Source organism: Rhamphochromis sp. 'chilingali', assembly GCF_963969265.1.
Source record: "Rhamphochromis sp. 'chilingali' genome assembly, chromosome: 19".
Taxonomy (NCBI): domain Eukaryota; kingdom Metazoa; phylum Chordata; class Actinopteri; order Cichliformes; family Cichlidae; genus Rhamphochromis; species Rhamphochromis sp. 'chilingali'.
The window spans coordinates 14,942,581-14,969,176 of record NC_137946.1 but is presented as its reverse complement, the minus strand read 5'-3'; the positions used below and the strand labels follow the sequence as shown (position 1 = coordinate 14,969,176).

Here is a 26,596-nt window from a genome sequence, read left to right as displayed (position 1 = left end):
CTGTTTTACTTCCAGGAGCTTAGACAAGGAATCTGAGGCATGCCTTTGTGTTTTCCTTTCTAGACAAAGTATCCCTGATTACTCTGGTGTTATGTCACTTCACTGCACGTTGTCAAAAGACAAATTACATGGTGAGACAGCCAGAGAAATGGGTTTTGCATGTGGGAATGGTCTTCAAGCACCTCACACTAGTCACTGTAACTCAACATCTGTTCAAAGAGATCATTTCAACAGCCTCCCAGCACATCTAGTGCACTTTCACCAAATAATTATCTGGGACATTGTTTATATGTGACCTCTCTCTTACCAACACTGCATGTCAGATTTTAATTGTGACTACTGTTCTGAATGATGAACGTTTGACAGAAGTGATAATGACTGCAATTCAAAACTCTTTTGAGTAAATGAATCCTGGGTTTAATCACTTCTCCTTTCTAGTAATTTTCCTATGAATTCAATGCTGACACTTGAGTTAAATATAGTAGTCAGTCAGTAGTCATCAAGACTCCAAAGCAGGGCACAAAAATAGACTAAACATTGAAGATGCAATTGTGAATTCAAAAGGTCTTATCTCACCCCATCTGTATTTTGGATTATCGCACTGGTTCACTTGGGACCAAAAGAGGTTCTTCCATTTAGATTTGCTTACAAGCAGCAGAACTGGCTTCTATTTACAGTTTGTTGAACACACAAAAGGTAAACTTTTACCAGTCCATGTTTCACAATGTTTCCTCCATGCTTGCCAGTGCAGTGCTTGCAAAACCATGTTTGTTTCAGAGTCCAAGTACTATAGAATTTTGTTTGCAACATTAAAATATATGTGTATATAAAAAAACTAAAATTTCTTCTATCATGTCTATAGCACGGTCCAGGATCATCGCTTCATTATGGTTCAGGTCTTGAATGGTTAAGAGTGCCACAGCCCACCTTAAAAACCAGGATATCCCATTGGGCATCCCTAATCTAATAAGAAAAAACTGATGTATGTTGTTAAAATTTATTCAAAAAACAAACCACAGAGGCTGTCAGCCAGAAATTGCTAATGCTACCTAGTCATGCGCAAAATGTTAAAGCCAATGTGTGACCCACCTGCCACTGGGACATTTTGCATTAATGTTTTATTGATTATTGCATTAATTGTTGTTTAGTTGTTTTGTACTGCTGAGGTTTTATACATTTCAGTTACCGCTAATTAAAGAGTAGTAAAGTAGTTTATTTATCATTCTTTTGTAAGCTAACGTCACAAAAGCTACAGTGGGTAGTGACGCAAGTGTGACTTGGCAAAGGTTTTACCCCAGGTGCCCTTCCTGACAGAGTCCCAAAGGCAATAGTGTTTCCTCCTGGGATCCTGGGAATCTTCCGCTTGTCATGTGTAAACCACTACACTATTAGCATATAAATTTGAAAAAAATAAATAAACAAAATTATAATTCCATGTTAGGGCCTTACCCTGTGCTTATTTAGCTGTAAGTGACATTTATGTTCAGGAAGTTTCCATTAATATAACCATAGTCGTTACTGTTATGTTCAATGCCCCAACTGTGCCACGATAAGCGCCATGCAAATGCTTTACACAAATCAGAATTCCTTGGTATTTGATTCCCAGAAGCTGCCGCCTTCTGTGTAATTTAAATATGACATGGCATAACAAATTTAAATAAGACATTTGTTTATTCTACCAAGAAGTATTTTTACATCGATATGGGAATGAATGCGAAAGGGATGCTCGCATCAACACCTCCCTACATGGCTCCACGAAGCTTTCGACTACTTCCGGCCCTCCATTCGACGGTTTAAACCAAGCTGGGTATTTTTGGTTCTTGAGTCTCTATCTATAGCGTTACCTGAAAGGGTGAGGAATTTTGTTTTGTTTTGTTTTTTTTAAAAAGGGGGAAAAACGGTCTGGGGGGTAACTGACGAAACCCAAACAGCAATAAAATGAAAGCAAGACAGAAGAAAGAAAAGCTTCTCGTGTGTTGGTAGATCAAACAAGGGCAGCAGCTGGAAAGAGATTCCAGCAGGATGCCCATGATACTCTGTTTCTGCTAGATGTGTAATACACTTTCAAATGGCTGTAGGGATTTGACTACAGCCATTACTACAGCTGCTGGTCTCCTAACCCCAGCCACTGAGATTGGTGAACAAACATTGTAAAGACAGAGAGGGACAGAAAGATGGGATGCAGAGGTCTACTTTTATGGGAAGACAGTTCTGATATCCCACAAACTTAAACTTTATCATAAGTTATTTTTAAGGTATTTTCTTTCAGACAACTTTTCCATAAGACGTTTGCAGAATGGCAGCGAACCTAACATAAACACAGGCACAGTTATTGAGGATTTATTGTATTCTATCATCTAGAATCAATGTCGTCTTACTTATTTTCTCAATCCTTTTCCTGTTTCCAGCAGGAGCTTGTAATAGCACATTAAAATAAATATATTGAGTAAGAGCTGTAAGAAGCAAGATCACACCTGAATCAGAAGTTGAGGCTGTCTGATCTTTCACCATTAACTCCTCTGACTATTGGTTGCCATAAATTAGATTACTTGATGTAAACTCTGGAATTCTTCAATTTAAAGGTGTGGTGGGTGTTAGCACATGGCAAAAAACACTTGGCACAAAAGGAAGGAATAAGCTCTTCACTTCCATAACTAATTATTACCACGCTCACTAGGTACGCAAGCCAAAAAAAAGAAAAAGAAAAAAAAGAGCATGCCTTGTTCTGTCTTGGTATTAGAAGTAGGAGGAAGTCTGTGAAAAATAAAATACTTTTCCAGTTTTCCCCTTGCTCTGGTGTCTTACTTGCCAGCGAGGACCAACGCTTTAGCAGAAATGTCTTTGTCGGGACCTGTAGAAGTTCTGCCTTTCCCACCCTAGACCTGCCTCATTAGAAAACTTGTGCAATTTTCTCCAAAGAGTGTCAACTTACAGACACAATAAACGTAGCCCTCAAAGGCAGAGATGTGAAAGGAAGTCATCATGTAACACTGTAGCAGGAGTATTCCCTAAAATCAACACTGAAATATTTTCTAGTCCAATTGCTGAAAAAAGTAATTATAGATGACAAGTACCTACTGTGAGATGATATGCTTAAAATAAAATGTAAAATTTCATTTTCAGGGAAGCTGAGGAACCCGGGAGAATTCTGTCTTATTTTTTTAACCCTGTAATGTCTGTGATTGATTGAGGACAGTCACACCAAGACCAGCCGTTATCCAGCAATACGTGACCATATTCCAGTGAGTGTATAGGCAGCAGATAGGTAATCTACAAGGCAGTCTTAGCGTTACATTACAAGTATGCTGCAAGTGCGCTGTAAGTTAGCAAGCTGGAATATCTGTATACTGTACTCTGTTTTGAACAAAACAAAGACAAATAAAGTAGAATAGATGACAACATACAGGTCTGATAATAAAATGGTTATTAAATGCTGGCAAAATTTCATAAGGAATCAGATCAGACTGAGGAAATTTATAGAAGCTGATTCTCTCCAAGTACAACAGAAAGGAGTGTGTTTTTCATTTTGGAGCCAAGGCTCATAAAACACGTCTGATGTTGTGCTAGTACCTTTAGTATGTATACAGTAATCGTCACCCACGTGAATGTATTCATTTGACCTACTTTGAAAGCTCAGTTTTAAAACAGGTGAACGCGTCACCTCACACAGATGAATCAAGTTTTTACCAAGAAAATGATGATTCAAAGATCAAATGATTGTGCTCTGGGGGACTCATACAAAACGGACATAAGACATGTATCAACACGTGACAGCTACAAAAAGACATTTACAGTAACATTAAATGCTTTGTGCAAAATACCACAACAGGCAAACACAGTTTGTTTCCATTCATTTTGTGACAAGCAGAAAAAATAAACTAGAAGATACACATTACATGCAGCTGTTTTCTGTGTGCACAGCAGCTGTGCGGCAAATTCTCTCACACACACACACACACAGATAATCTGCAAGTATTCCAAGTCCCCTTTCGTTTGGGGAGCTGTTTACCTGACATGTTTATAGATCATAATCACACTTGGAATGACGACTGGGAATTATTTATATGATCAGATCTGCATGTGTAATAGAACGATTATATAAAGTAAATAGGACAAAAAATAGCTACGATAGCATATTTAGGATGAAAGGAGTGCAATTTAAAGAATTAAGTGGTGTAAACACACTGTTTTGGGGTTGTTGGGGTTTTTTTGGAAATCATATGACTAGTCTTGATGGTTATCTGTTGGAAGCTGACAGAACTGAGATCAGTGGCATCAAAATGACTATAAAGATGAAGAGACCGAGCCTAAAATAGAGTATCTGATCAAACGGAAGACGACACATTGTGGCTATAGTAAAAAACAAAGTTTTGTTTTTGGATGCCACTAAAATAGGGATTGTGCTTCCCCATGACCTGAGGTCAACCTACAGTGACATGCTGCAGCTTGTAGGATCCTCTACTGAGCAAGCACGTCGCCACCTTAGTGACTCTGAAAGACAAACAGCTTCCATTTTATTCAAATTTCATAAGTGGCTTCGAGCAAAAATACGGAGACACTTTCACACTGAATGACTCACCACGGACTAAAATTCTGATGAGCACTGAAAACACGGCTAAACCCTTAAATTATTAACCCCGTTAAAGACTGTGTAATGAAACATGATTTACAGCTACACGCACTGCTTTTAAAAGTATAAAGCACTGTGATACAGCAACAGAACTGTGACCTAACACAAGCGTGTTGTAGCCAGTCACCAGTTTTCAGAGACCTTTTAATAAAACGACACTTTGGTCGTGTGAGGTGCAGGGATTAATTGAAAGCTTATTCTGTACACAAGTCCTTTCATTTGACTTCCATGCAATCCCGAAGTGCTGCCAAAACCAGATGTTTCTCTTTCAAGCTGACCACCTGAGAAGTCTTTTCCATGTGACAACCTAGCAGCAAGCTTTGACAAGCCGAGGGAATACTTACTTTCCCACACTTTTGTAATAAAGCTGCAGAACACAAACTTAATCTCACTTGTTCCCGTTCTCCAAATCTTTCTCTTTGTCACTCTCTCTCTCTGTCTCACACACACACAAAGCGGAACACACGTTACACAGAAATCATCTGCCATTTAATTTTACCTTTAGTGGGATCACCTTCTGTCTCCTTTTGTCCTTTCTTACCCACCCTCTTTCTCCCTTTTTTATCTTTCCTCTTTCCGTTCTCTGTCATGCTGTCAGATGTTAGTAAATCCTTAGGAAAAAAACCAGGTAGTCCTTTTTGGGAACGTGTGGTAAGTGGGCACCACCAGACTCTGAGCCTGTTAGAGCGTTTCTCCTCCTATATAAACTGGCTCCAATAAGAGGAGAGAGGAGGGAGAGAGAGGAGCAGGAAGGGGCAATACTGTAGAAGGAGGAGGGAAGAAAAAAGGTGGGGGAGGCAAAGAAAGCATTTCCCATTGCTTTAAGGCAATCAACTGTTGTCTTACTGGATCTATCAGATAAGTACAGCGTCTTCCAGGCCCAGAAGCCAAAGCTGAGGACAAAGTGAGAAATCGAGTGAGTACACGTGAAAATCTGAAGTCAGCCCATTCAAGCTCCATGGCTCTGTTTCTCCTGTCCCAGCAGCATCCTCTCATTTGTAATGAAGCGTGCAGAAAGTGAAGTGAGACAAGTTAAGCTGTCCACTTTGCACTGCTGACCTCAGCCACATAATTCAGGCGGAGACTTGCCCCTTACCAGGTTGATGTTTGGGGTCCCAAAACACTTCACATCTGTTAAACATTTGTTGAAAACAGATTCAGTGGATGCGTGTAAGAGAGCGGTGTGTGCGCGAGGTGCCAAAATGTCAGATCCCAATCGGCGACAGACTGCTTCTTGCAGAACTACACAGAAATCGGCTCTGCCGGTCTGCTCCCCTTCCTCTCCTCTCTCTGTCTGTTAGCACCTCTAAGTATTACAGGCAAGTTTGAGCTTGTCTCCGGATGTCTTTCTGCCTTTCACTGCCGCTGTTAGCCCGGTGTCATCAATGTCCACACAGCAATAAGTATTAGAATGCCAGCTTTTACAGTAAAAGTAAAATTTTATTCGCACAGCGCCTTTCAAGATAAAATATCACAAAGTGCGTCACCACAAAAATGCTAGAACGTCAAAATAAAATGTCTGATATTTCCTTATCTCTGAAAGTTGAATGTGCATTTCAGTTTTTCATGCCTCTGTTGCATTCTGTGTATTCAAAGAATTTAGGGATTCATAATTTAGAGGAATTTAGGAAAATGGAGAAAGTTGAAAGTCAGTAGAGGTACATGTGTGGCTCCAAAAGTGGCAGAAACTTAAATATTAAATAGGCAATCACCGTCCTGCCTGACTCTAATATAAAAAGGATATTTTTTCTCTTTATATTTGTGTGAAACAGCATTTAAAGCGAACATAACTACAACATCAGTTAATCTGTTATCTTTAGTTGACATAGCTCAAGATGTGACTATGTAAAAAAAAGAAAAAAAAAGAAAAATGTGCCTTCGAAACAAGAGCACAATGACTCAATGAAACTCATGTTTTAAAAAAGAAATCTGTAGATGAGTCACATGTGAGACCATCTCAGTCAAGCCCTCAGAGGATTCCTGACGCCGCTTGGGAGTAGGCGGCAGCAGCAGGGATTGAAAGGGGCAGCCGAAGGGTCATGTCTTAACAGGTCAGCTCACTCAGTGGCATAAGCTGTGGGCAAGGAACCTGGAGGGGTCGATTCAAGGCCAGTGTTTGACATGCCAGTAAGGTTCAAGGTGGAGATTTTTCTAGTTCAAAAACAACTGGCTCTTTCTGCTTTCCCTCTCTTGTTCTCAGTGACATAACAAATCAGCAGTTGAAGCTGTGTACTGTTAAGGGGATGCAGTATCACAGAAAACTGCCCCTTTACCACCTTTATCCCCCCCGCTGCCCCGCAGTCTCAAAACGCACTTCCTCCGCCTCTATCCTACAAGATGAGACTTGCTCAAAGTACTGCTTGAGTGTGGGTGGGATGGGATTGCGATTCATGCATCTGTCATGTACGCGAGGATTTGTGACGTCGGAACAAAAAAAAAAGAAAAGCGTGCCTTTTAGGATGACTTCATGCAGATTTGGGAGAAGATTAGTCTCTCAGGGCATCGCTCATCATGCTCTTCTAAGATCTCAAAATCTATTCAAACGGAGCCACGAGATGTAAATGACACAGGATGACATCACCTATGAGGGTGTACTGTATTTAGCTATAGGGGCATTTGTGTGATGTTGATCTTGAACAGCAACATGTACCTTTAGGTTCTGTAAACATTTCTTTTAACGCGTGCTAAAATCTGCAGCGTAGAGTGTGGATGCAAACGAATGAGCTTTACAATCGCCTGCTTGCCACAAGTGTCTCCCATTGGGACGGTTACATAAAATATGCAAGAACTGCATGAGCATGCACATGAAAGTGAGGGGAGGCGGACTTGTAGTAGACAACACACTGTGAGGAAATTAGGTTTTTAAGAACCTAAGCTCTGAACAAGGTCTAGCGTTTTGTATATGACCTTGTGGAGTACAATGGAAGTCTGAAATAAACTCACATTTTACACACCCAAACTCAAATATGGTCATGAACATGTAGATCATGAACATGTAGATCTCTTCTTTTTTCTTTTCTTTTTTTCTACACTACTCTGAAGCATCTGCTGTTTTTCAGCAGCCGTGGGCTGTCCTTGGATTAGGGTCTGTAGGTGGAGAGACACAATAGACCAGTGTGGGAGTGGCAAAACTTTAAGAAATCAAAGAAAAAAGGAGCCAACCTCTGTAACTTCATACATAGATCCTCCATAGATATATGCCCTACCCATAAATGCTTCATAGATCCCATCTCTGGTTGTCTCCTAACCCCTTCATTGCTTCTCCCAGAAAAGGGAAGATAGCTTCCCTGCATGATGGAGCTGAGCTCCAGCCTCCTAACAGCAACATACCTGCACATCATCATTCTGATACTCCTTAAAAAAGCCCTTTCATAAGCACAAGAGTTTATCTCTTTAGACATAATGGCTTTAAACAGCCATTAGGTTTTACTGTTTACATCTGTCAGCTATTTTTTTCCAGCAAAGTGTATACTCAGGACTTAAAGCAAGGTAAAGTGCCTGCTTTTAACAAACATCTATATTTTTGATTGACAGAGGTGAGGCAAAGGCAAGGGGGAGAAGAAAGAGGACCAAACCTTCTACGAGAAGCAGAAGTAAAAAAGAGCTAGAATAAATAGAAAGCATGGGAAAAAAACAGCAGTAATGGAGGAAGAGAAGGGAAGACAGGGTTAAAAAAAAAAAAGCATGAAAGAGGGAATTTGTGAGTGAAACTAATGTCCCTTTCAACAGATGACAGAAAACAGCCCCACCTGCTGCATTCACCTTTTTAACAAGGCATCTGTTCCTCAGCTGACCACACGCTGAGCTGTGCTGCTGGAATAAAAAACACATTGTGCCTGAAATAAAGACATGCTGTGTGGTAGTAACCAAAGAGTTTGCAGCAAACCCAGATTTGTCTGCATGAATTTGACAGCTGCTGTTTGCTCATGTGCATGTGCTACAAATGCCTGCACAAGCGGACAACGTGTGGCCAGCAACAGCCGAGGAGGGTCGAGACGCCATCGATTAATGTCACCTTGCGAGCTGCTGAGTGGAGTGGAGACGTGACACAAATCAATGTCGGTGACATCTGGAGTTCCCAGAAAGGGGCTGGTTTCTCAAGGTCAGCTGCGCCAAGGTCAACGGAGATTCCAAATCTGAGTGTTACTAATGAGTGTGCTCAGCAACAGCTGGGATCGGGATCACAGAAAAGAAGCCACAAGTTGCTTCTGCTGCCTCATTTACAGCATGGCAAAATGGTTGGATGCATTCAAATCAAGCGTGTCCGTCTGTTATTTAAGGGGAGCTGCCAGAAACCAGAGGGAAACGACAGCAAAGAACACAAGTGTTAAAACAAGGAAGTGATCCTGTGTGGATTCAGCTCTTTGACGTTTCTGCAGCACATAGCTGTCACCATGGCAACCGCAGTCTTAAAGGTAGCAACTAGAGTATGTGAGAGAGGGATGTGGAGGGGCGGAGAGAGGATGAGAGACCGGGAGAGCGAAAGCAGAGAGGATGCTAGTGAGAAAGTAGGAGATAATGTGCGAGAAATACAATGGGAGGAAGAGTGAGGGAGGCTGAACTGAAAGACAGGTAAGATAAGAGGGCGTGGGGGGACGGAGCAACACCGAGAAAAAAAAGAAACGCAGAGGGAAGCATCTTCCGAGCAGCTGCAGCCTGGCCACTGTATCGCTCTATAAGAGAGATGTCCATGAGTAAGCCTGTGCCAAGCCTGCTGGGAAGCACTGCAGTAGCATCTCAGAGAGGGAGAGATGACAAACATCAGCACTGAGCATGCTCCACTCTCAAGGCCACTGAGAAAATGAGATTTCAGCTCTTTAGCCTCCCAGTTTGTTCAGTTCTCCCGCTCTGTACCAGTCTCCATCCTTCACTAGCTCGCTCTGACAGACACGTGACATCACCAACACCTCTCACAGCTTTAGATGTGGCTCCACAGTGGACAAAATGTGACTGGTGTGTCTGATAACTGATTGATTTAATGGCAAGAGGCATCTTCCCCACTTACGGCCACGCTGACTCACACTGTGACAGGTTTGATTGCGGCTGAGAGGAACAAGAGACGAGCACAGCAACTCATCAGCCGGTGGGGCATGATACTGCAATAACAGTCCAACCCTGCCACCAGATTTGATCTCTGTGCCTCCCAACTCTAACCGACTGTCTTCCTAATCTGGACGGCTGCCAGAACGGAAGAGGAGAGAGAATGGCAGCCATACATTAGCGTCAGACCTACCATTAAGCAGATTTTGATTTATGTTACGTTTTGCTCTTAATGCCTGTACTGCAGGCAGACAAACACCTACTCACACAGATGTACTGTTGTGTGTGCTTTTCCTTTGTTTCACAACTGAAAGCTGATTCCTTTTTTTTTTTGGCCTTGCTCATGGTAATGTGATGAAGTGTGGGGTTATGTGTGCTTGAGAGCAAGAGAGAGACAAAAATTGTGCGTGCATTGAATGTGTTGCGTGTGTGTGCAGGAAACTGTACAGAAAGCTCTACAGGATGTCAATTGCCTCTCGACTTCCAGTGGGGCTAAACTGACAAACTCTGTAAAACAATTTTCTGCTCCCTGATGATGAAAATAAATATTAAATTCATTGAATTTCACGTTCGCTAGCCATATCCTTTCAGCTGGATAAGAATAGCTCATTGCTGAGATTAAAATAGAACAAACATTTTAAATGACAGATGCTGTCTGAGTAGCTGAGTATGACTTTGATCCTCTTAAACAAAAAAATCCGCTCTATCTTCTTAAGGTTGCCTGATTGAATCTCTCTCCTTCTCTCCTCCTCTTGTATTCATCCACCATTTAAACATATTTATTTTCTGAGTCTCTTTGTCTGTCTCGCGCTCTCTTTCTCTCTGCCCGTCTCCCTCCCTTCTGCCAAAGGAGACATAAAGAGGTTTGTGTGACGGAGCAGATTGACTTGAAGATAGAGGCTGGAAGCAGATCTGCTCTTCCACCTCCTCATTCTGCTCTATCTCTCCTGCTCTCACCCAGATGAATAGACAAACAGTCTCCCACATGCTCTCACAGTTTATCAAACACACACCCACATAGAACGAGGTCTTCACGCAAACACATATGTGCACTCTCGCCAGAGAGAACAACACACACTCAATCTAAGTGTCCTCAGGCTGACAAAGTATACACTGTCACACTCAAATACAAACAGACCCCCTCAAACACGCTCGTACGCATACGCATGCAAACACACAGGTGCATCCGCATGTAAATAAAAGATGCACGTGGGCCACTGATGCATTTCAAATTGACCTTTTTCCACTCGTAGTGTAGTAAATACAAACCACTTGCATGTAGTTTACTAAAACGGACCTTTAATTTGCCACATCTGAATCACAAGATAGTGGGGTTTTTCCATTGCGTACATTTTAGCTCTTAAACTGACAACAACAACAAAAATTCCCCATCTTACATAGAATTATGAAATACATATAGAGCTATTAATAGTATACCTGTTATATCTGTTTCTATAACCACACAATAATAACACCAATACCCCCAAATTTCCATGACTGACAAACATTTACATTGCGGATTTAAATAAATCATGTGTAAACATATCTGAACTTTTTTTTAAGTGAATCCACCAATGACGTTTTCATACATGGTTTAAAACCGAAACATAAATGTACACATGGGAAAACACGGGAAGGTTGTTTTCTTATCAGCACCCCCCCTTGAAAAACATACGCTCATCCGTTCTCTGCTTTGCATTCTTCACATCAAATCAAATTCCTTTTGTGCTCTGCACTTTTCTTTATCTCCAGAATGTGCTTTTAGAGAAGCACAAACATGTCACAATGAGGACACTGTGAAGTGTTTCACACACACTGAATGCAGCTCCTTGGTCAAGTCATTTGCGATTCTGTTTTTTGCCTCGTGGCTGAGCTTGGGCTTATCGAGACTCTGTCTTATCTCTTTGTTTGTTTTTCACCAATCTAGGCTTTTCCTGGAAAACAGGCCACTACGCATGTGTAAGCTTAGATCATGCTTTGGCGGCATGAGCCCAAACCAAGGTGGTCTCAAATTGAGTGAATTTGATAAGTGGGCAAGAGAGCTGGCCCAGCTGATGGTGCCTCACACTGAGCTCTGGCAAGCCAGATGTAGCTGACAGGAAGCCAAGGCTGTGGTTGGGTCATCTCGAAGCGACAAGATGACTGCAAAGGCACACACACACACACACACACACACAAACACACACACAGGAAAAAAAACCCTCTCTCTAACTCTCTACAAGCAGTTAAATCCAATGCCGAGCACAGCAGCGACTGACAACCCCGGCACTAAGAAGGAGGTCAAAGCTAGCTAAAGCTCAAGCTCAAGGCGAGCCACCACCAGCTTAGTGATGGAGGTGCGGTACCAAAGCTTTAGCTTAAATTCTAATAGTTGAATTTCAGCCAAGAGTATTTACTATTGCTCAAAAAGCCAAGTAATAATAATAATATCATGCTATACCAGGTTTAGATGGATAAAAATGAAATGCTAAGACACTGGAGACAGGGTCAGAGTTTCACTGACTGCAGTGCAAAACTAAGGTCAAATAATTACCCAGTATTTTAACCAGAATGACCTTTCACAGTTTTAACAGGGCAAACAGAGAAGTCATCTACTGGGATATTTTTCAAGGTACGTTTTATGTTGTTTTGTATTGCTGGCTTGCCTACAGTGGTTTCCTGGCCCATGGCCATTTGCAGTATGATAACTCCTCGCTTCTAAGCCTAATGTCATGAAGACAACAAGGGAAGGAAAAGAAACATGCCTAGACAATGTGTAGTAAAAGTACACATCCCAACAGATGTGATGGGGAAAAAGCAGAAACGAGGCTACGGGGCTCACACTGCAGGGACTTTCTGTAACACTGATCTTACTGGCTTTTACAAGTACAACAGACCACTGTGAGGAATGCTGCGTTCTCATTTAGGGTAAAACACCCTCAGAGTTAAGGGGTATCAGTATCACAAGGGAGATATTTCCTCTTTTGTCTACATTTGCTGCAGCGAGGTGATGGTAGTGTGCTGGTCTGTGGGCCAGCTGGGACACATCTCAGTTTCCTTCTGCACACACACACACACACTGAAGCTTGCTCTACGCTGCTCGCTATCTTTCAACAACAAGCTGAGCAACGACCAGACGGAAAGAGGTCCTATTTGTGCAGGAAGATAAATACACTTCTGCACCCAGTCCTGTCCCCTCCAGATTAGAGCAACACAATAATGAGCAGGAGCACTGGTGGAAGGTCAGAAGAAAGCAAGGCTAAAGGACAGAGGAACAGCCAACGACAAAAACACACGCCCTGGCATGCATCACACACGCAGGAGTAATCACAAACAGACATGCTTGCTTTTTACCTTTTTAGAATTTCAGAAATTTTTAATGATTGCCTAAATTTTCTGAAAAACCTTGGGGGTTGGGGCGGGGGGTGGGGTTACTATCCTACGTCATACTTCCCAAATCATTCCACTGGAAAATGTCCACAGTTTACAACTTGATGGCGTCACAGTTTGTAGACCAGTTCTCGGACGGCACACAAGGACTGCTTTGTGCATGGGCGTCAAGTATCTAGTCATCGTATGGTGTGATGAATGAAATATCCGTATATATATATTGTAAATACTGAGGAATACAATGGTTGAGTCGTCGACATGTTATTGCTGGTCGAGTCAGCAGCGTCATAATCTTCTATCAGCTCCTCCTCGGTATTACGTTCAGTCACAGAACACAGAATTAGGCAATTTATCTCCAATCTGCAAATGATGCATATTTTCGTTAGTTTTGTTGTAAAGTAAACATCTGTCCCAAGGTCGGAGACCCCTGTTGAGGGAGACAGGATTTTATCTTGGTCCACTTCCAAACACCGCTAACAAGCCATTCCATTCTGTGTAAAGTTATTTCATGTTAAGACACACATCAATCCACACCTACAACATACCTGAGGAAACAAACCTTCTCTCAGGATATGTACTGTGTGTGGGGGGTGAACATGGCCGGACACGTCCCTTAAACACACCGGGAGGCGCCCAGCAGGAGTGCCAGCAGCCCCTCTTTTCAACACTTCGGCACGCTGCACACAAACACCGTTGCCCTTCCCATGGTCCTTTTGTTCCCTATCATTTTGTTTGTTTATTTTTGGTTGAAGTTCCTGTCATGGACACCATCAGCTTTCTTTGCTAAAATGCATAATTGGCTGTCATATTACACAGTTTTCGGACAAATGTTTATTTCAGTCTATTAAATCTTACAGAGGCTGCATGTCAGTGTTCACGCTTGAATCACGGCGCAAATGCAGGCAAGGTTTGAAGCTAGCCATTCTACAACCAGCTGACGTAGGAAAGCATGCATATGCTTGCAGACTCAGAATTATAGCATATGTATTTAGAGAAATTCAGCCAATTATCCAAAAGGATAACACGCACAAGCACCGGCAAGCAACAACATCGAGCTGGGAATTTCTTTTTTCCTCGATCTGCATGCATTCCCCATAAAAACAAAACAAAAAAGTGTTCAGATTCAGATGAGGAAAGGATGAACTATTTCTGTATGTACCTTTTAAGAAGGTGGACTGAAATGTGAGATATCCAAATTAACAAAACAACTAAACTACTCTGAGAGTTATGTGCTCCACGTTCTAAGCAACACTCTGTTCCCAGTGACTGAACAAATTTTACTACCGTGACATGACCTAAAAAGAAGTACAAAACGCTGGTACGTCTGTCATCAAGTAGTGACTAAATAAAACCTGCCCGAATCTACTGATAAAACCAGCAGACTACAAGAAACTGATGCTTGATGAGAGTGAAGCAGTAGCCCGGGGCCTATAGTAATTGAAGGCCAAAGAGAGAGAGAGAGCCTCAGTGAAAGGTTATCATCCGTACTGTTCTTTATTGCCACGTTGTTTCCTGTGAAGCTACCGGACAATTTGTTGAGGTGATAGTGTAATGAAGAATCGCCCAGAGCTACAAATGGTTAACTGATGAGTAGGTTAAAAAAATGCTGCTGCAATAAGTCAAATTAAGGCTGTGAATACTAAATTACACAAATCACAAATGAAGTCATGTTTGCCACTCGTTAATGCAACCTGCTTCTTACTGTTGCCCAATAATAAGAAGCAATAATAAGCTGTACTATAATTCTTCCAAAGACTTGGCACTTTCTTGACATTTTACACTGTCAGTTGATACTGTTCCTCTCCTTTTCCAGCCAAAACAAGCTACACGGCTTTGGCTACATCGAGTCATAATTTCCAATGAAAGAGCGAGAGTTGCATTTGTGTTTTGATTATAGTGTTTGTGTTTTATTTTAGGGATTAAGTAAGACTGTGTTAACTCCCGTTCTCCACCACAGTGTCACTGACATTACAAACACAGTGCGCACGTATGTATACTTAAAAACTTGTGTGGTGCTCTACAGTAACCGAAGCTAGAGCCAAAGCTAAAGATGCCGCCGAAGACGTTAAGCTGTTTACACAAACCTTTTATACCTTGTGATTGAGGAGCTCTATTCTCACCTATAAACCAGTTTATGGAATGTTTATGGAATGTGTTTTCTTCCATGATACGCCTGCAGCTACGAAGATCGACAAGCGAAATGTGTGCCTGCCAGCTATGCCCTCCCTCTGTGGACTGAGCAATAGTAGACTACTTCTGCAACATGCCAAAACAGTGTTGATCTCAAGAGTAATTTGTGTGAGCACAATCATGACCACAGGCCTCCAGCTTTAAGCAATTATTCTGTTCATAAGAATTATCAACCAAAAGTGAATCTAGTGCTCTGTCGGGCTGCAGAAACAACAAGTATCAGACGCAGGGAAAAGAGTAACCAGTTTAGTATTGGGGCAAACCAAGAAGCTTCACGAGGCTTCCGATCAAAAAAAAAAAAAGGAGGTTACCTGAGTAGTTTGTGAGTTATGCCGTTCACATGTATTAATCCAAAGTGATATTAATTAATATGTGATGTGATTAACCTGTTGATCGATGTAAAGAATGCAAAATCTGTATATAACAAAGTTAATAGCCCAGAATTATTTCCCCCAATTTAGTTGGAATGATGGATAAACTGTATGCAGTGCAGATTTCCAACATTGATCTACACTCTATGCCATTAATACAGATGGGCCACATTGTTTTTTTTTTAGTGTCAATGAATAATTAACTTCTAATGTTCTGTTGTTCTTTGCTCCAAACAAAAAGACTAGTCTGCAGTCTAATCTTTTTCATACTGAAATACAGCGTAAGTTTAAAAAAAAAATCATGTTTGTTTTACATTTATGCATGTGCAAAAGTCTTTGCTCATTTGTCATTTCTCTATATTTAACTTCCAAGGAGCCAGACTTTCTTATTTGTCTTTAAAAGTGGTCTTGAGCAATAATTCTGAAGGTCTTTCAAAGTTTTTCTTTGTACATTGGCTGCTTTTTCACTCATTTTCAGTCCAGTCCTTGTACCTGACCATTTTCAGAGGAATGTTTATTGTTTGTTAAGCCACTTAACACGGACCTGTGACTCATTCAAGCATGCAAAAGGCACATAACTCAAGGGATGAACCAGTGTTGTGTTGACACGTAAGAGACAAGTTAGGCACTTTGTTACTAACAGCCTGTTTCAAAAACACATAATTTGTTCTCATTTCTTTACTTTAATCTATGAAACAATCCAAAAATAACGCAGTTTTAACAGGCATAAAACTGGATTTTTGCACTAACAAAGTGATTCCCAAAGAGCTATTAGCTGAAAACGTGCGTGTCCTTACAAGATTTGAGCAAAGTAGAGAACAAAAGAAGAAGTGGGAGGCCTAAAAAATGATACACAACAGATGACGAGTGTCTGAATGTAACGTGCTTAGGAAAGAAGGACACAGGACCTGAGAGACGCATCGGTCCCTTCAGCTGATCCATCTACTGTTCAATGATGTCTCATTAGAAATGGTCTCAGTGGAAGGGTAGCTGTCGAAGAAACAGTCTCAAGGAGAAATGGCTGATGTATGCCAAATTACACAACTGGACCAAAAATCTGGCAAGAGGTGTTAATCCATATTTGAAATTTGTGTTTCAAATCATCAATATGTACTGAGGAGGTCAGGAGGGAGCTAAAACAGTGAGTATCTACAGCCATCTATAAAACATGGTAGAGGCTCCATCATGGTTTGGAGCCAAAACACAGTGCCAGTTCAGTAAAAACTCATATCAGTCATGGATTGGCCCCCCAGATCCAGGATTTCAGCATTTTTGAAGCAGTGCAGGATCATCTTGACAGTGAACAGAAGAAAACTCCAAACCAGATAACATCCAATGAAGAGCTTTGCATGTCCTTCAAGAAGCCTGGAGAACTAGTCCTGAAGACTACATAAAGGAACTACAAGGAAACTTCCCTAAGGGGTGCAGGCTGTGTTGAAGAATAAATGTGGTCAAATACTCACATTCAGGCTTGTTAGAAATTCTGTTTTGCCTTATATGCTGCATTTCTGTGTGCGTTTGCATATGTTTCAATAAATTCTGCAACTATTTCACATTTTCTGAGAGAAACAAGGGGTGGTAACCCACAGAACTGTATATGTCTCATATTTAGACTTCACGTTTAAAAATAGGATCGTGTCTCTTTTTATTTACTGATTTCTTATTTAATGATAATACCAAAGGAGTTTAAGAGGTTATTTTTGGTGACAGCCTTTCATGGCGTGCACAATATAAAGAAAAAAAAACCAAGTTTTAAATATTTAAATACGTGCACTAGCTGCAGCCTGTGAAGGAAGCGTATTGCAGCCCAAGATAGCTGCAAATTACTGAATAATTCAAAAGGCTGAGTAAACTTGAACTGCCTTCACAAAGCAGGAGGATACAAGTCATAATGATCAGGCCAACGTAAACACACTAAATAGGGGTCTATGGTGTGGAAACATGCGCTGCAAACCAGGTATATGTGTGTTTTTCCATTTCATTGGCAATTTTGTGTTTTTTTCTTAGTCATTCATCTATAGTATTTTTCTTTTTCTTTTTAAATTTCAGTACATGCCTTATGTTATTCAGTGCTAGCTCTGAAGTATACCTGTAGTAATACTGTAGTATTTGAAAGAGTCGATTCTTTGTATTTTAGGAATGTCCACCCCAGGGCATTCAGGGGTGGACAGGAAAAACAGATTGCCTTTGTCATCAAAGTAAAATCCAAATGGCTGTGAGTTTCACAGTTGTTGTGCTGTTGATATCTTGCGGACTGTGCGGCGATTGTGGCCATTTGAGCGCTGCTGACACTGCTCCAGCTGTAGAGGCAAGGAGCCTAACAACTGCTGGGACATTCCCAACGGACTCATCCCTTTCAACTTTTTGGTGTTTCTCCCACTTCCTCGTCCTGATCCTGATCATATACTGCCTCATTGTGGTGAAGTCAACATTCTTCAGTGGGTTGAAAAACTCTAACTGCTAAAAAGTCCACTTGCAGGGTGTAAACTGTAGTTACAGAGGCCAAAGTCTAAGAACTACAATATTTCCAACATTTGTGTTAGACTAATGTTCTCTTTAGTGCCAGATGTTCTTTGATTTCTTCTTTTATTTATCTAAAATGTCCCTAGCAAGTGTTATATACACATTTTGTTACCAAACTTCTGGCCAGCAATTTTAGGTATTCAGCAAAAATAACTGAATTTATAAAACTGGTAAAATATGATAACACCTAAAGCCATTTACAGTTTCCCTATGCTTATAAAAGTTCCCCTCTTATACCATCTCTCAAGGTAGTCCAAAGAATAAGCCACTGGCCGTTTTATAAATATTGACCTACTTAATTTTTTCTAATGCATAGTCTTAATTTACACAAATCACAAACAAATACCAACCTACAAATTTTTAACTTGTCAGGTTTATTACTGACGATGTAGTCAGTAGATATATATTTTTTTAAATGCAGATCCTTTTATGTGGCTCTAAGAGCTTGAGGACATCTGTTTATGAATGAACTGACACATCCCAACAATATAAAAAAAAAAGGTTTCGAGCAGATTTTCATTGTGTTGTCGTCGTTTAAAGAAACTAAGCACATCTTCCCAGTTCCAAAACACACAGACAGAGAAAAGACACATACAGTGAAACAGGACACATGAGGAGAAACTGTAAATGAAAGTAAGGACTGAAAGTCACCGTCACACAAATATACAATAGAAATAACATATCAGTCCTGTGGTAGACTGTCCCGAAATGACCCTGAAAAGAATAAACAGTTAAGAGAATGGCTGGCTGTCTGGATGCTCAAGGAATGCTGTTCAAATCGTGCTATGTGCATTATTAGCAAAATTATTTTACAAGGTTGGATGATTAGTCTACACTGCATTATTTTCAGCTAAGAAACTGCTCAGCATCTGGTACTGAAGAGATCCATGGCTTTTATTCCATTTGTTTCTCTGGTGGGGTGGGATACGCATTCTCAATAAATGCCAAAGACAGTAATAATTAATCTGTTTATGACGCCATCACTTAAGGTGATTAAACATTAATGGGAAGCTTTAACAAAAGATTTAGTGAGAGAACAGTGAGGTTGAGATACACTGCTTAACCTTTGCTAAAAATTTTAGCTGTAGGCCCAGCTTTTAGTCTAATAAATAGTGCACTGAACACTGTGACTATTTAGTGGACATAGTCAAACATTGTGCTCTCCACTACCACTGCAGTACTACAGTACTTGTACAATAGGAAACAAGAAAGTAGTGACTGAAAATCACAGAAAAACACAGTAAAGACTACCATACAAAAATATAATAGGAATCATATATTAGCCCTGCGTTAGGGTGCCTTGAACTGACCCTGAATCGGATAAGCGGTTGTAAAGATGGATGGAGTGAGGATTGTTTGATTCCCTGTTTGGGTTGAAGGAGTCTCCAATAATGCCACAGACAATAATATTTAATCTGTTAATGACGCCATTGCTTAAGGTGATTAAATGGAAATGGGAAGCTTGAAGGAAAGATTTACAATAGTGTGGTCAAGATGACGTGCTTACTTTTTGAACCTGAATGAACAAAAAAAAAAAAGGGGGGGGGGGGCGCTTGGTGACTCACATTCTTCATTTAAAGGTGACCTTGGCCCTTTGCAAAAACAAAAACAAAACAAAACAAAACTGGAGGGGATCTTTGATGGCAGCGTCATTTAATAAAGAAATAAATTCTGTTGTTAAAACCAATTTCTTCCAGATGAGAGCCCTCGCGAAGATTAAGAACGTTCTCCCATCTGCTGACTTTGAGAAAGTAATTCATGCCTTCATTTCATCCGGGCTTGATTATTGCAATAGCCTTTATTTCGTAATCAGCCAGGCTCTGCTTTGTTGTCTACAACGAATGCAGCAGCTCGACTGCTGTCAGGCACACGTAAATGAGACCATATTTCCCCTGTTTTTGGCTTCTTTACACTGATGCCCGGTTACAGAATTGATTTTAAGATTTTATTGATTGTTTTTTTTAAATAAATGGTTTTAAACAGATTAGAATCCTTTTACATTTTTGAACTTTTAACTATGGATATTCCTGATATGTCTTTAAAGTCAGCTAATCAGATGCTTCTGGTAGAAGCAGATTAAAACACCTAAATGTGACTGAGTTATTGTTTGTCTTCCCAGCTCGGTTATACTGCTTTTAGTTGTACAGCACTTCGGTTATCCCTTGTCGTTTTTAAATGTGTTAAAGAATAAATAGGTTTGACTTCTATAAATGTTGGCAGTGGTTGGGGGGCTGTAAGCTAATCTAAAAGCCCAGCTCGGTCCACTACATAGTCACAGTCCAGCACTACACTGTAGTGTCTGAGACGTCAAGGCCCATGAGATTCTGCTGTACCGTAAAACAGGTAAAGAGAAGGAAATGGGGCATATTAGTGGAAGGTTCTTCGTATCAAAAAGCAATGCATCAGGTGCAGGAGGCTTCCATGCCATGTTACAATGCCTCACTGATACAGTGGGGCAAAAAAGTATTTAGTCAGCCACCGATTGTGCAAGTTCCCCCACTTAAAATGATGACAGAGGTCAGTAATTTGCACCAGAGGTACACTTCAACTGTGAGAGACAGAATGTGAAAAAAAAAATCCATGAATTCACATGGTAGGATTTGTAAAGAATTTATTCGTAAATCAGGGTGGAAAATAAGTATTTGGTCACCTCAAACAAGGAAAATCTCTGGCTCTCACAGACCTGTAACATCTTCTGTAAGAAGCTTTTCTGTCCCCCACTCGTTACCTGTATGAATGGCACCTGTTTGAACTCATCATCTGTATAAAAGACACCTGTCCACAGCCTCAAACAGTCAGACTCCAAACTCCGCCATGGCCAAGACCAAAGAGCTTTCGAAGGACACCAGGAAAAGTATTGTAGACCTGCACCAGACTGGGAAGAGTGAATCTACAATAGGCAAGCAGCTTGGTGTGAAAAAATCAACTGTGGGAGCAATCATCAGAAAATGGAAGGCATACAAGACCACTGATAATCTCCCTCGATCTGGGGCTCCACGCAAGATCTCATCCCGTGGGGTCAAAATGATCATGAGAATGGTGAGCAAAGATCCCAGAACCACACGGGGGGACCTGGTGAATGACCTGCAGAGAGCTGGGACCAAAGTAACAAAGGTCACCATCAGTAACACACTACAACGGCAGGGAATCAAATCCCGCAGTGCCAGACGTGTTCCGCTGCTGAAGCCAGTGCATGTCCAGGCCCGTCTGAAGTTTGCCAGAGAGCACATGGATGATACAGCAGAGGATTGGGAGAATGTCATGTGGTCAGATGAAACCAAAGTAGAACTTTTTGGTATAAACTCAACTTGTCGTGTTTGGAGGACGAAGAATACTGAGTTGCATCCCAAGAACACCATACCTACTGTGAAGCATGGGGGTGGAAACATCATGTTATGGGGCTGTTTTTCTGCCAAGGGGACAGGACGACTGATCCGTGTTAAGGACAGAATGAATGGGGCCATGTATCGTGAGATTTTGAGCCAAAACCTCCTTCCATCAGTGAGAACTTTGAAGATGAAACGAGGCTGGGTCTTCCAACATGACAATGATCCAAAACACACCGCCCGGGCAACAAAGGAGTGGCTCCGTAAGAAGCATTTGAAAGTCCTGGAGTGGCCTAGCCAGTCTCCAGACCTCAACCCCATAGAAAATCTGTGGCGGGAGTTGAAAGTCCGTGTTGCTCGGCGACAGCCCCAAAACATCACTGCTCTCGAGAAGATCTGCATGGAGGAATGGGCCAAAATACCAGCTACTGTGTGTGCAAACCTGGTAAAGACCTATAGTAAACGTTTGACCTCTGTTATTGCCAACAAAGGTTATGTTACAAAGTATTGAGTTGTATTTTTGTTATTGACCAAATACTTATTTTCCACCCTGATTTACGAATAAATTCTTTACAAATCCTACCATGTGGATTCATGGATTTTTTTTTCACATTCTGTCTCTCACAGTTGAAGTGTACCTCTGGTGCAAATTACTGACCTCTGTCATCATTTTAGGTGGGGGAACTTGCACAATCGGTGGCTGACTAAATACTTTTTTGCCCCACTGTAAAGTATAATTAAAGGTTCAACCATCCTTTAAAATGTCCTTTGGTGCTGACACTGTACATTAAATCCAGTGCTAGTGTTTTACAGGGAGGTTTATAAAAAATAATGGTGTCTTCCAGGGTGAATGAGCTGTTTAACTGAATAGCTGATAACATGGACGTGGATGTTTTCCTCTGAGGTATGCCATGAGATCTAATAAAGTTGAAGAATAAATTAAGTATTTAGACTGAACCTGGATCATTTTATCAGAACACACAAATCTGGGTTATGTGGAGGCAAGGTTGCCCTTTTTATTCTCCTTTTGATATTCTGATAGCGTTTTTATTATTATTTGTTTTTTAAATATTATTTTTATCTTTTTGTCTTCCTTCGGATCTTCCTGGCAGCAGCCAGCAGGCAAAATTGGGGCGATAGGGTTTGGGGTTATGCAAGATCCTTGTGTGATAGAGATGGGTTGAGTGAGAGCTGATTTAATGTGCTGGTCCACATTTTCCTGCAACTTCTAACCATATCCTCTTTTTTGTCCCTGTTGCTTTAGAAGGACCAGTAAACTTTTTTGTACCAATTCATTAGCACAGTTTTAAAATATAATAAAACTGTGACAGAACTGACACTGAATATTTCTGACTGTTAAGTATAAAAAACACAGGTGGAAACCCTTTCTGTGACAGGGTTTCCACCTGTCGCAGAAAGTATCAGACAGACTATCCTCGTGTTCTGCTCTAAATAGTTTTGCCATTTCAAACGCAGCCTTCATCCCAGTTTGTGAATTCAAGCAGGCTGGAGATTAATGGAGATTATTGTTTGCGAGATTAGGTTCCAACTGTAAGACTAATCTGCATTCACACCACTAACCAATCCAAATCTGCTTCTCTGTCTGATGGTAGATTTCAGCCAGCTGTTTGCAAGCTGCAGTGTTGCAGTATAACAGCCATGACACAAAGATCTGTGGCTTTACAGTTAAGGTAAATGCTCTGGATAAAACATGACTGTTTATCTAATTATACACAGAAAATATTGACCCGTTTGTCAGAGACTTGCGATGCAATGTTTGATAAAAGCTGGTGAAAAGGTGCAGTTTACCTGCAGCAGAAGGTGCATGCAGTATTGATCTATTAACAAAAAACCTTTTCCATAAAATTACAAATACATGAATACAAATAAAAGCAGACACAGCTATTAAATTACTGCAATTTTTTTTTAAATCCACATTTTTGCCAATGATATCACATGCATATTTTGCTTAATCATGTTTAAGCGAGAAACTGAACAAGCAGGCAGTCTATCATGTTTGTCTACTATCATATCTACCAATATGGCATCGTGCAGGCTGTTATTTCCCCAGTCTCGTGATCTTACGAAATACTTTTAAACTCTCACTTAAGCAGTTTGCACTTATGGAAGCAAATAATAAACCAGATATAAAATTGAAAGTTTTAAACTGCATGGCATTGCAGACTTGTTTTCATAGTTCTTATCCAGCTGAACTTAGAGTAAGCCCATTATTCTCCATGAGCCCAGACATAATTCTGTATTACATGGAAATTTATAATCGTCCAAAGCATTGCTTTAGTGTGTGTGTGAAATCTAAAGCTTATGTTAACAGACATTTAAACTATAGCAAGTATCTCTGATGCTGGATATGTTAAACTGCACATAAGTAAACTGTCAGCATTTTGTGGATCGGGAAGAATTAGGAAGTGATAACTCCATTTTGTGCTTTGTCCAGAGCTTTCCTTGCATCACAAATGGTGCTTAACCTTAATAACCGTAATACTGTATGAAATCCGTTAGGTACATGACATTCTCTAACATTTGTTGTCTAACCAGCAAGAACCATTAAGCAAGCTGAAAACCTGAATCTTATTTCTCAAATACCTGCTACCAATCGGTGCCCATCTTAAATTACTGATATGAATATAATTTGGAAATCAAATATTGTGTTTGCAGCTGATAGATAATTTTGGCCCGTTTTGTATCTTTCATATACCAAAATTGTCATATATTTATGTTTACTGTAGTCATATATATATATATATTGGCTGCTTTTTCACTCATTTTCAGTCCAGTCCTTGTACCTGACCATTTTCAGTGGAATGTTTATTGTTTGTTATGCCACTTAACACTGACCTGTAGACCTGCACATAACAGACGGCTTAGCAAAGAACCAACTTTAAATTGCACCTTTGCATTGCACTTTGTTACTACCATCCTGCTGCAAAAACACATTTTCATTTCTTTACGTAAATCTGTGAAAAATGCTCCAGTTGGTATACTTATACAAACGCAAGCTAGTATTTTTTCCACTAACAAGGTAATTTTCAAAGATCTATTAGTTGAAAACTTGGTATGGTATGCAGTGTGTCCTTAAACAAATTTGAGGAACCTGGACAAGTAGAGGACAATAAAAAGTGGCAGGTCTACAAACTAACCTTTCAGCATATTTCAATACTCTTTACTGGAGCCTCATCATTGGTCTCAGCGGAGGGGCGTTGTCAAGAAGCTATTCTTAAGGATGGGAAAACAAGGAGAAAAGACTAAGGTATGCCAAATTACACAAGAACTTGACCAAAAATCCATCAACGTGTACAGAGGAAGACTGGAGAGAGGTACAACAGTGAGTGTCTACAGCTGTAAAACACTGTGGTGGAGGCCCTGTTTGGTTTGGGACTGCGCTTCAGCCTGTGGTGTTGGAGAGCTTGCCAAAAAACAGAAAAGTATCATCAGATCCACCACGCAATATGGAAATATGCAATACGGAAAGCATCTAATTGGCAATAGCTTCAATTTTAGCATGTCAAACACCCCAAACACACTGTCAGTGCATTAAAAGCATACCTGCATAGAAAACCACACAGAAGAACACTATCAGTCATTGATTGGCCTCCTTCGAATCAGAAGCTCAACATTATTGAATAAGTGTGGGATCATCTTGAGAGAGCAGAACAAGAAGCAAACAGCATCCAAAGAAAAACTCTGAATATCCTTAAAGAAGCCTGGAGAACTAATCCTGAATAATCCTTAAAGAGAGTACAAGAAAGTTTGCCTAAGAGAGCTCATGCTGTGTTGAAGAATAAAGGTGGCCATACCAAATATTGACTTTCAAGCACCTTATAAATGTACATACTCTGTTTTTGCTTTATATACTGTATTTCCATGCGTGTTTGCACATATTTCAGAAAATCCCGGCACACATTTCCCATTTTCCCAGCAAAGTATAAAGCAATGATAGGTGGCTCAAGACTTCTGCACAGTATTGTACAGTAACCGTATTAATGTTCTAAATCATGGAAGGCAAGGAGTAACACAGTACATTTACATAATAACAGAAAGTTTTTAGGTGGTAGTAACTAAAGCTAATATGTTCCATCTTCATCCACTGTGATTTTGAGTATTTCAAATGACATTGCATATCTGGTGAATGCCACAACTAGAGCAGAAAGGAAATTGACATTCCTCATTGGTGAGATAATTGTGTAACTTTCACAAACATGCATCAGCGTTAAGAGCTTCACACTGTTTTAAACAATAAATGGATCAACTAACACTGTAGTTAAAGTACTGGCTTACTCAGTAACAGTAATAACCAAATATGTGCCTCACCTCCAAAAAAAGAATGAATTCTGCTCTAAATCATCATCTTTTTCTAACTCTTATTTCTGCTATGACTGTTCTTTCTTTTTTTCATATCATGGCTCTATAGAGCTCATTACGTAACGCAGAAGAGCAACAATTACAACACACGAGCTGGGAAGAATCTGATTTGAAATTTTAGGAGTGTAGAGGAAAGGCTCGAAGCACACCGCTTGCTCACTTGCAATAGCTCTGCTGTACAAACAGGTACAACCATGACCCAAATCAGAAAACCTCAACTGTGCCATGACAGCTGCTCTGTTACTGGGGCAGTGTGACTTATGGAGACGCAAAAGATAGATATCCTAAATGCTTACCCTGTCACAATAATAGCTTTTAAAAATCTGTCTCTAGAAACGTGGAGCACAAGTCTGAGTGATTGTGAGAAAGTACCTAATGGACAAGAAAATGGGCACCCAATTACTGAAAATGGTCATGCCTTTTTCCCCCACAGATCTTGTGACTATACATCAAGCAATCTTGTCACTGTAAAATAGCCAAGATGAGATTGAATGGGGCAGAAATTCTTCATAAATGACCACCATGTGAACATAGAAAACAATCCTCACACAATCGCATAATATAAAGTGTAATCTCAGTCACGTTCAGTTGGAAGGCCACAACACTGACCATCGAAAAACGCTTCAGTCATCACCTAAACAAGCACACATCCTTTGCATGGCAATAATTTTTGCTGGTGAAATACAGTAAATGAGCACCTTTGTCACAACTGTTTGCTAAATGGCCCCTGAGAGTGTCATTGGGGTGTAATGACCAACTTGTAGATG

General features: G+C 40.5%; 1 protein-coding gene across 5 annotated transcripts in view; it reads right to left on the bottom strand.

The window, feature by feature from the left end:
• nrg2a (neuregulin 2a) overlaps positions 1 to 26,596 on the bottom strand; it is a 76,514-nt gene that overhangs the window by 44,171 nt on the left and 5,747 nt on the right. The window contains exon 1 of one of the 5 annotated variants that reach the window (XM_080866821.1): positions 5,477 to 5,497. The exons of 3 other annotated variants lie outside the window; for them this stretch is intronic. Coding sequence is in view for 1 of the 2 variants with exons in the window: in XM_080866819.1 (XP_080722945.1) it covers positions 5,130 to 5,220 (91 nt within the window). In the remaining variant the exon portion in view is untranslated. Of the gene's footprint in view, positions 1 to 5,129; positions 5,382 to 5,476; positions 5,498 to 26,596 lie in introns of those variants that run through there. One more of the 5 variants, XM_080866819.1, reaches the window with a different exon arrangement.